General features: G+C 53.7%; 1 protein-coding gene across 1 annotated transcript in view; it reads left to right on the top strand.

Moving 5' to 3' along the window:
- The window catches only part of LOC124232434 (aldehyde oxidase 2-like), a 20,150-nt gene extending 10,375 nt beyond the window's left edge, over nucleotides 1-9,775 (top strand). The window contains exons 6-11 of the mRNA XM_046649406.1: nucleotides 2,287-2,438; nucleotides 4,044-4,137; nucleotides 6,292-6,401; nucleotides 7,748-7,932; nucleotides 8,605-8,788; nucleotides 9,446-9,775. Coding sequence (XP_046505362.1) covers nucleotides 2,287-2,438; nucleotides 4,044-4,137; nucleotides 6,292-6,401; nucleotides 7,748-7,932; nucleotides 8,605-8,788; nucleotides 9,446-9,592 — 872 coding nt within the window. The 3' untranslated portion in view covers nucleotides 9,593-9,775. The remainder of the gene's footprint in view (nucleotides 1-2,286; nucleotides 2,439-4,043; nucleotides 4,138-6,291; nucleotides 6,402-7,747; nucleotides 7,933-8,604; nucleotides 8,789-9,445) is intronic.
- Nucleotides 9,776-9,911: the final 136 nt, after the last annotated feature.

Consider the following 9,911-nt stretch of genomic DNA (forward strand, 5'->3'; position numbering starts at 1 on the left):
GATTGGCACAGATGTTAGCTCAGGGCAAATCTTCCTCAAGCAAAAAAAAAGAGGAAGATTAGCAACAGATGTTAGCTCAGGGCAAATCTTTGTCAGCAAAAAAACTTAAAGTGTGAGCAGCCTCTAGTGGCCCCAGGGAAGTTTCCCAGCATTCTCCAACTTTTCCTAAGGCCAAAAGAGCGAAGGACACTGGTGAGGAAGGGGAACCTTGGAGCCAGATGGGCCCTCTCCCCCCAGCCAGCACCCCCTGGGAAATAAATTTCTGTGACAGCTTACGTTTGTTTAAATTTTGCAAACTAACCCGTCTCACCTACACGTTTGGCTGAGCGCACGTTTCTTTCTCATAATCTTCAGTGTAGGAAGCGCTCCAGAACCTCGCTGCACCTTTTCCCAGGGACCCACGAACTCTGAGAAGCGTGGAGTTAAACAGAACCCACGTTCTGAGAATCAAAGTGAAAGCTCAACTCCTTTGGAACTCAAGCTCGGTCTGTGCCCAAGGATGGAATAACATGAACAAGCACAGAAAATAGCGTGGTCTCCATACCGCGGTGTCTTGCCCAGCAAGAAGTGCGGGGTAATGTGAGGCTCAGAAAGAGCCGAACGAAAGCCCCCGAGTGACTGTCCGGCCTCAGCCTGAGGCTGAAGTCTGTACTCTTGAGGACGCAGGCAGCAGAGTGGACAGCCGGCACATTCCCCTCCCTGGGCTGACCTGCCCCTTTCCACTCTGTTCAGAGAAGAGATAGTCTGACCTTAAAAAGATAATAATAATAAGTCTTTCTGCTTCTGATTTCTTGCCTACCACTAAGGCTCTGGGTCTAGGCTAGGAGGAATTGTAGGACAAGAAGCAAGCCTGGTCTTCCCAGCGCCCTTGTGGGCAAACACCAGGCCAGGACATCTGCAGAAGTTAAAGACCACGCTCCAGTGAGCCCACTCGAGAGGAAGCAACAGCCTCTCGCTGATGGGCCTGGCACAGGATCCCGCGTCACGGAGTGCCTCTTATGAGACACCGGGAGGGAGACAGCGTGAGGACTGCAGGTCGGGACGTCCCCGGGAGGAGGGGCAGCTTAGATTTGGTTCGAGTAAGGACAGGGAGCAGCAGCCTCAGCTTCCCTGCTCTGTTAGGTTGGCCGAGATGACTGAAGCAGCAGGGTGTGGCGGTTACTCGGGCGTGGTGGCAGGGGTGGGGGAAATACTGTGCCAAGTACATTTTTAATATTGATAAAACAAAGCTATGTGGGAGGGAGGAATATTCTCAAAGATTAATCCACAGGAGAAAAATCAAAGCCCAGCCTGCAACCTGATAAAAACAGACTCACTGTAGTTAGACCCCACCCTGGAACTGATATCAAATCTAACTCTACGGGTCAGTGATTCATTCTGCAAACCCTGGGGAACAGGAAGGATTAACTTTAAGAGGCTGACTAAGTCATCTCCCGATGGCTTGGGTGATTCCACTTTCAAAGATGGATCTGAACCCTTACATCCCTACCATGGAGAAACCCCCGTGCTAATATCCTCCCGATACTCAGAGGTGTGGCTGCAACGGGGGTTAGAACTTTGAATGACCTCCTCGCCAGGTAGAAAATAGCATTGCCCCAGTCCTCCCCGATGCTCTGCCACTGCTCCTGCTTCCCTGGCTCCTCCCTGGGGACCCCCAATGTCCCCATGCCCAACAACAACTCACACAATACCTGGGGCAGCTCCCCACCCAGCCGTGTTCATTCTGGTTGGCCGGTGCCCCTCAGCAACTGGGTTGTTGACGATTCTGAGCATCAAGGCCACCTGTAGAAGTGCACATGGGCAGTCACAGCATTATTGACTTGAGACAATGACCTCGGGAGCTGGAAGAACTTTGGTGTTATTATAATGCCATCAGATTTATCCCCCTTAATCACAAAACAGCTTTGCAGAGCTTCACTGTGGTCGATCAGGAGGGGGTCATGGAAAGTTCTCGTAGGGTCTGCCACCTGCTAGTCGTGACTGTCATTCCTTCTCTCTACCCTCTATTTCCTTGCCTTTTCCAAAGAAGGGTGTAGGCCAGCCTAGGGGTTTCTAACACTGGCTGCACGGGAGAGCTACCCGGGAGCCTTTGAAAAAGCCCCGTGCCCAGAGATTCCCATTTGACTGATCTGGGAGCAGGGCATCTGTGCCGGTTTTGAGTTCCTGGTGATTCTCTGTACAGTCAGTGTGCAGAGCCATTGCACTAGCCAAACATAAGGCCCTGGCACCAGGGCTACAATTCAGCTGCTCCTCCCATGTCACCTATGAAAACCATTTGCTTTCCAGGGCTGACGATAGGTGCTGGCTGCAGTCTGGCCCAGGTGAAGGACATCTTGGCTGGGAGGGTTTCCGAGCTCCCAGAGGAGAAAACTCAGACGTACCGAGCCCTCCTGAAGCACCTGAAGAGGCTGGCAGGCCAGCAGATCCGGAATATGGCAGTACGTCCTCTGGGCCAAGCCTTAGGCACACCGCGCCGATTTCTTAATATCACTGAAATATTGAAACGGGGATCGGCAGAATCAGTATGCAAAAGGGTCCCAGCAGGCTGAAACGACTGGCACAATAAATATTTAACATTTAACACACATTATTTAATGACATGTTTAAAAGAAGAATCTAAGTCAAAATCAAGAGAATAGCCAAGTAGCCATATAGGTGGGAAAAAGATGTCACGGTTTTGCTAATTTCTTGATAAGACTGTGGAAGAATCTAATTTAGTCTTAGGCTGCACTACAGAAGTATAGCACCTAAAATCAGGACTATTCTTCAGCACAGTTGGAGAATAACGCTCAGATCCGGGAGGCACACTTTAAGGTCTGGTTATTTTTGACTTTGGAAGAAAGCAGAAGAGACCTCGTTAGGTTTTCAAAATACACCTGCTTCCTCTCCTACATGCCCCAAATGGTGCCTTAGAAATCCTTGGGGTGTAGGAATCTGGGGAGGACGTGTTTCCCCTGAAAAAGCTCTTCAAGTGATTCCAAAATGCCCCTTCCCGTCCAGAACTCTGGCTGACACCCTGGAGCCTGGCGAGGAGACGGTGACAGGAGAATGAGGGGTTGGAAACCACATCAGAGAGAGGAATGGCCGGGGTGGGCAAAGTCAGAGCGATCACAAGAACGGCCTTCAAATACTTCTAGACTCTGAGGACAGACCGATTTATTTCACACACTCACATAGGGCAGGAGTATGACTGACACGTGAGAGTCCAGGCAGGTGGACTCCAGCTCCATGGAAACAAGAACTTCAAAATCGAGCTGTTCATCGAGGACTGGGGGTTCTCCGTCCTCACCCACGTTCCAGCCCAGACCACAGCTACCCGGCGGGCACTGTGGATTCCATCACTATGTGGGGAGGACTGTACCGAGTTGAATGGCCAGTCATTTCCCTCCCGAGTTCTGAGATGCTACAGGCTCAACCAGAGCCGAGTGGAGCTCCAGGAAGAGGAAGAGGGCAGCTCTCTCGGTGGTGGGGATGCCCAGAACCCCAGCCTGGCCCAAGTGAGGTCCAGCAGTTTCAGAGGCCATGGGGGAGGAGGCTGAGATGCTGCCGTACCCAGGGCAGGACGGCATCTCTGTACCCAACACCACGGCCACCTGCACTGTGGTCAAGGTTGAGAGGAGGTGGTTCAGAACTGCCACTGAGCCTCGCTGCTTGGATTGGAATCCCAGGCCTGCCCCTTCCAAGCTGGGAGACCTTGCTCAAGTTTCATAATTTCTCTGTGCCCCAGTGTCTTCATCTGTAAAACGGGATGATGGCATCAATCTCACTGGGCTGTTGTGAGGATGAAGTGGGTAAACATGTGTGAAGAGGTTAGACAGCAGGTGGAACTTACCAAACGCCACACCAGTGTTGTTTGCCATCAATTCCTCTCCCCACTCAAAGCTGCGGGTGGGAGGGGGTCCTCCCCGAAGGTCTGAGTCCCTCTGCAAAGGAGACCAAGCTTCCTCTGGACACCTCCACCACCAGAGAGGACCATGAGCAGGTGCCTGGGGGCGTGGGGTTTGAGGGATAAGATGACCGAGGCTATCCCTCTCTCTCCTTAGTCCTTAGGGGGACATATCATGAGCCGGCACTGCTATTCGGATCTGAATCCAGTTCTGGCTGTGGGCAACACCGCCCTCAATCTGATGTCCAAAGGTAAGCTGCCTTGGAAGGCTGTGAACAGCACCTGGAGATTTTTTGTCTTTTTTAAGGAACTGCTCCAAGTGAGAGCCCAGGTCTCTGGCTCTCGAACCACCATGGGGAGCTCAGGCTCCTGGAGAAAAGCACAGTGACCCAAGGAGGTGGCCAGTGCTTCTTTCTGGCACCACCCACCACACACACACACACACACACACACCCCCCCAGGCCACAGCTCAGCCCTTGTGTCAGCCAGGGCGGTGTGCGGCGGCTGAGGCGAAGGCTCTGGGGCTGAGGACCGCTCCCCCCTCCTCTTCATGGCCCCCCTCCAGGGACTGTGTGGGAACCACAAGTCTGGTGAGGAGCACTGCAGACACCCAGGCCCCCTGGGGCAGGAGGAAGGCAGTGATTAACTTCCATGCCGGCTTGGGCCGCTCCATGCTACACTACGCTTGTCTCCCTGTCTGGGAGCCCCAGTCTGTCATTTCCATACAGTGTGCTTGCCTCTTCCCCATCAGGCCGCCTCCCAGGGCCTCTCACTACCCCTCCCATGGCTCCCCCTACACCAACTCATCAAACACCCATTCCCTCTGTCCCTCCCACTCAGCGGGTCTGTCCTTCACTCCTTGGGGCTAACACAGCCCGGGCTCTGGGGTGCCGGGAGCGAGCACAAGCTGCCTGGCCTGAGCTTGGGGTGGGGGGTGTCCCACCAGGAATCATATCACAGGCATCGCAGCCCTCCCGCAGGGTTTGTTGGCTAACACACTCCCATCCCCCATTGGCGGGAACTCAGAAGCGCGGGGAGAGACTTGGTGGCAGAGGACAAACTCGCTCTCCCCTGTTCAGCTTTGCACGGGGCCCGCCCTTGAAGGAGGAAAGCAAAAGCCTCACCCCTGCTCGGCCCGTCAGCCATTTTGCTGAGTCCTCCAGCCCCGTGGTCCAGGACGACCCCAGCTCGCCCCCTAAGACCCAGAGAGAAAAAGCCTAGACTCTGGGGCCTCAGGACAGCAAGGACGGCCCAGCCTCCACGCAGGGCGCCCCACACTAGTAGGAAGGGCAGTAGTTGGGCTCTTCTCTTGGGCTGTTGGAAAACAGCTGACGGTCTCTGTTCTCCCAGCTCTACCAAAGCCACTCCACCCTCAGCGCCCCCAGCGCCCGCGGGGCCGGTGGACGAGCTGGCCGACCAGGCAGTGGGCAGGCGGCAGCGGCCAGCAGGGCTCCCCGGGCCTCCTTCTCCGCCGCACCCTCTGCCAATCGGCACAAGTGCCAGGGCACGAACCCGCGACAGATGGCGAGGCTGCGCTTTGATCTCCCACCGCACCTCCTGGGGAGCCACAAACCGCTTGTTCTTTCACTCTTTAATAATTTTATTGAGGTCATATTGGCTTATGACTGTGTCAATTTCAGGTGTCCATTATTATGTATCAGTTTCTGCATAGACTGCATCGTGCTCACCACCGAGAGTCCAGTTCATCCATCACCATAGTATGTCCCTCTTCCCCTTTCACCCTCCCCTCACCCTTCCCTTCTGGTAACCGCCAATCTGTTCTCCTTAGCTATGTGTTTGTCTGTCTTCACACGAGTGAAATCATGCGGGGTTTGCCTTTCTCTGTCTGACTCATTTCTACGTCAGACTAAAAAGCTTCTGCCCAGCAAAGGAAACCATCAACGAAACGAGAACACAACCGCCTTCTAAAGCCAGAGGGCACGCTCTGACCACTAAGTGGTAACAACTGGGCTGAAAGGAGGTTTTGTGAATTGTTCTCTCTGCTCTAACGGTGGAGGTATCCGCTGTAGGAGCCAAAAGCAGCAGCAAGAACAAAAAGCAAATCCACTGATTCCAACTCTGATAACAGTGGAGACGAACCCCGTCTCGGCTGAAGTGACGCCCTTATCTTGATCTTAGTATCAGACGACTTAGATTTAGTCACCCAGCATCTGCTGAGAGGTGACCGTGCTGGCCTGGCGGCCTTGGGGCGGAGGAGCCCAGGTTCCAAGAGCATGTCCAGCCTGAGGAGGGGACGGGGAGCCCTGGGTGGCCACATGCTCAGACCTCAGCATCGCTTGGTGCAGAGGAACGTGGCCTTTTCTTCTTTGCTGCTGACGTTTAAAGTACAGAATAATCTCACATTCCTTGTTGTGACCGTGCAGAAATGTCATTTTCTTCCACAGAAGGGACACGGCAGATTCCTCTAGACAGAGATTTTCTTGCTGGGTTGGCAAGTGCAGACCTTAAGCCAGAGGAAATTTTGGAGTCAGTGTACATCCCTCACTCTCAAAGGGTAAGAACTCGCTGGTCGCTTCTGAGAACTGTTTTTCCCTTCCCGAAACTGCGTCCAGTCATCTTTGGAAATCTGAAAGCAGATGGAAGGAAAATAGCTCTGCCCTGAAAACCTGTTTCCTGCCTGCTGTGGCCTGGCCCGGCCCCGAGGCCCTCACCCTCGGGCAGGCAGCTCCGGGGGTGGATTTGGGGTTGTTTCAGCTGTGGGGCAGGGCCTGTGCAGGCCACAGTCGTGCTTCCAGGCCTGCTGATGTCCAGGGGTCGACTCTGGGAGGCAGAAATTAAAGCTCTCTGGCTGTGGAGAGAGCTACTCTGCCTGACCCATAGGGAGAGGGAGGCTGGGGCCAGGCCTCCCCGTGCCCCCCTCCTCCAGCTAACCCCAGCGGTTCACAGGAGCCTGAGGGCCTCCAGACGCTGACTGACTCAGGATCTCTGGGGGTGAAAGGAGGGGCCCTCTCTCCTCACTCCCTCTTCCCTGTGCCTCTCCCCAAAACTGTGCCTGAATCCAATCTGAGAAGACACTTCCTGAGAGAGGCAATACCACACACACACACACACACACACACACACACACACACACAGACCCAAAGCCCGGACTCGGCTTGGTTATGCAAAAAGTCTTATACTAAGTCCTGCCTTCAGCCATGTAGGAGCTTCATTTATTTTTCCCTTGGAATGGAAACTCCGAAGTGTGTTCCCAGTCAAATGTGCATCTGCATAAAGGCCCCAGACAGAACAACAGGCAGACTCAAACACAGCGCCGTCAGTGGCCACGCAGATGGAACGCACTGGAGGCACAGGCCACCTCCGTTAACCTCATGTCAGCACACCAGCCGTCACGGTGCCAAGGGGTCAGTGGGGCAGCCATCACCCTCCTGACTCTTGTTCCTGATGCAAGATTCCCCAGGTCACTGTTGGAAAGTTTTAGTCAACTCCTTTACGAGCTTTGCAAAATGGAAAAGTGACCGTTTCTACAAACCAAGAAATGTGGTGGGTCTCTTTTGCACTTTAAGTAAATCACATTTAAAAGCATATGTGTTGGGGGGCTCTTCCATCCTCATGGGGACAAAGACATCTGAAGGCGAGAGGGAAGGGCACCTGGAAAGAAGGGCTTGTGGAAATGACCCAGGCATTCCATGTGAGGCATCCTGGCCTCCCCAGGGGAGGACCTTGGGCGGACATCATTCTCACTTGGAACAAGAAGGCAGCCAAGTTCTCTCTGATTGTGCCAAGTGTCTTTTGTGTCCCTTTCGATTGAGTCTAAGTGATCAATTAGTGGCACCAAGAAGCGGAAACCATGTCAAAGCTTTGACATATCATATAACTTCATGAGTTTTGTCTCCACAGTGGGAATTTGTGTCAGCCTTCCGACAGGCTCAGTGCCAGCAGAATGCCTTGGCCGACGTGACGGCTGGCATGCGAGTCCTCTTCCAAGAAGGCACGGACACCATTGAGGACCTGAGCCTGGCTTACGGAGGGGTCGGGGATGCCACAATCAGTGCACAGAAATCCTGCCAGCAGCTCCTGGGCAGGTAAGCGACGAATGCTGCCCCCCGAGGGTGAAACTTGGCATCACAGAAGCAAGTGGAAGCTTGGCTGCAGCAGGAGCTGGTGAAGTGCTAGGAGGGTGGAAACTCCTCTGGGGGGCATTACTAGTTGTTCCTTCTGTAATTTCGCTAAATGAATCAGATCTTATTTGACTGTGATTAATTAAGCACCACTCTTTGGGTGAGCGATACACCAAAAATGGCCCAGGACTGTGTGCAGCCCCATTCTCTTGTGTTCATCAATCCCCAGCAAAGCCACGCCAGGCCACATCCACGTGGCGCCTGCAGCTCCCGCTGCCCAGGACCCCCTCCCTCTGCCTCAGTGAGGCAGTGTCCGAGTCTGAGTCCTGTGCAGTTCGTGATGGAATGGGCCCTAATGGTCTACTTCTTTAATGCCTGGCTCTGGCTCTTGAACATGCTTGGTTCAGGTTGCAATGGGACAGGTGCCATCCCCAGCCTGCCATGACCCTCGGGCCACTGGGCACAGCCTCCCAGGCCCCGGTTTTCCTGAAGGGCTTGGTGAGGTGATTTTGAAGTTCCCTTCCAACTCCTAAAAGGAGACTTGGGCTCTCCAGCTTATCCCCATGCAATACCCAGCACGCACCGCTCGATTGGAACTGCTCGTCAGCTGGTTCCTCCTGCCTGCAACCTTCCCAGGCGCTGGAATGAGCCAATGCTGGATGAGGCTTGCAGGCTGCTCCTGGACGAAGTCTCCCTCCCAGGCGGGGCTCCGGGGGGCAGTGTGGAATTCAAGAGGACTCTGGTGGTCAGCTTCTTTTTCAAGTTCTACCTGGAGGTTCTGCAGGAACTGAAGAAGCCGGGCAAGCTGCTCTCTGTGCCCGTAAGTGCTCTGGCTTCTGCATGCTCCTTGCTGCCGTGAACTCCCAGCTTTCCCACCGCTTTTGCAGACCGTCTTGTGGGCAGCCTGCCCCGTCACCTGTCACTTGTTCCGGCTCAGGCCTGGTCAGTTCCTAGCCATCCCTCCTTCTGGGATTCCGCCCCCCCAGGGCCACTCCCTGAGGGTCAGGATGCTGCAGATGTGTACTGCAGGCCCAGAGCAGTGAAACAGGGTCCTCTGCCTCTGGTACACGATGTGGTTCCTTTTAAAATCAACCTTATTGAAGTATTATTAAATGTAATAAAATGCACCTAGTTAAATTCAGCGGTTTTGACAAATGTGTAAACCCGTGTAGCCACCAGCTCCAAGAAGATCTAGAGCATTTCCATCACCCCAAAAATTCTCCTTTGGCCCCTCTGCTGTCGGCCCTCAGGCAACTGCTGACCTGCTTTGTGGACTATAGATTAGCTTTGCCTGTTCTAGAATTTTAAACTCAATATGAAATATAAAATTGAATTTTATTTTTCAAAAATACCAAAACTTACTCTTATGCTAACATTTAAGTAGCTTCTCTCCAGATTTTCTGATTGTAAACTTCTGGAATAAGTCAAGCAAAGTAAAACATCCTCTCTCTCTTTCCTCCTCCGACCGTGATTGTAGCTCTCGCCCTGCCTTGCACAACCCATCTGCCCACCGCACCCCACCCCGCCGTGCAGGGTTCCTAAAGCGTCTGGTTTTCATTCACTCCGTGAAGCCCCTCACCAGCCACATTCACCAGGATCGTCCTTGCTGCCGTTTAATTCCTGAATCAAGACACTTGATGTGTTTCAGTGACACCCAGAGAGGCGTCCTGATTTTACTGCTCTTCCAGAACAGCTGAGTTCTGAGAAGAGCAATCAGGACGGGGGCTCTTTGTGTCCAGTGAACTCCAGCCCATTCTGGGAGGGCTTGTCCAGCCCCAAACGTCCTGGCTTCTCCCCCTGCCTCTGCGGGCCAGCTGGCTGGCAGGCCTCTCCCTCCTCTGGGTGGCTTGAGATCAGGTTCAAACCAGTCAGTCCAGTTCCACATCATGTGCAAAGGGAGGGAGGGCAAGAAATGTTCAGATAAAAAGTGAAATCCTGGGGGG

Source organism: Equus quagga, unplaced genomic scaffold, assembly GCF_021613505.1.
Source record: "Equus quagga isolate Etosha38 unplaced genomic scaffold, UCLA_HA_Equagga_1.0 HiC_scaffold_603_RagTag, whole genome shotgun sequence".
Lineage (NCBI taxonomy): Eukaryota > Metazoa > Chordata > Mammalia > Perissodactyla > Equidae > Equus > Equus quagga.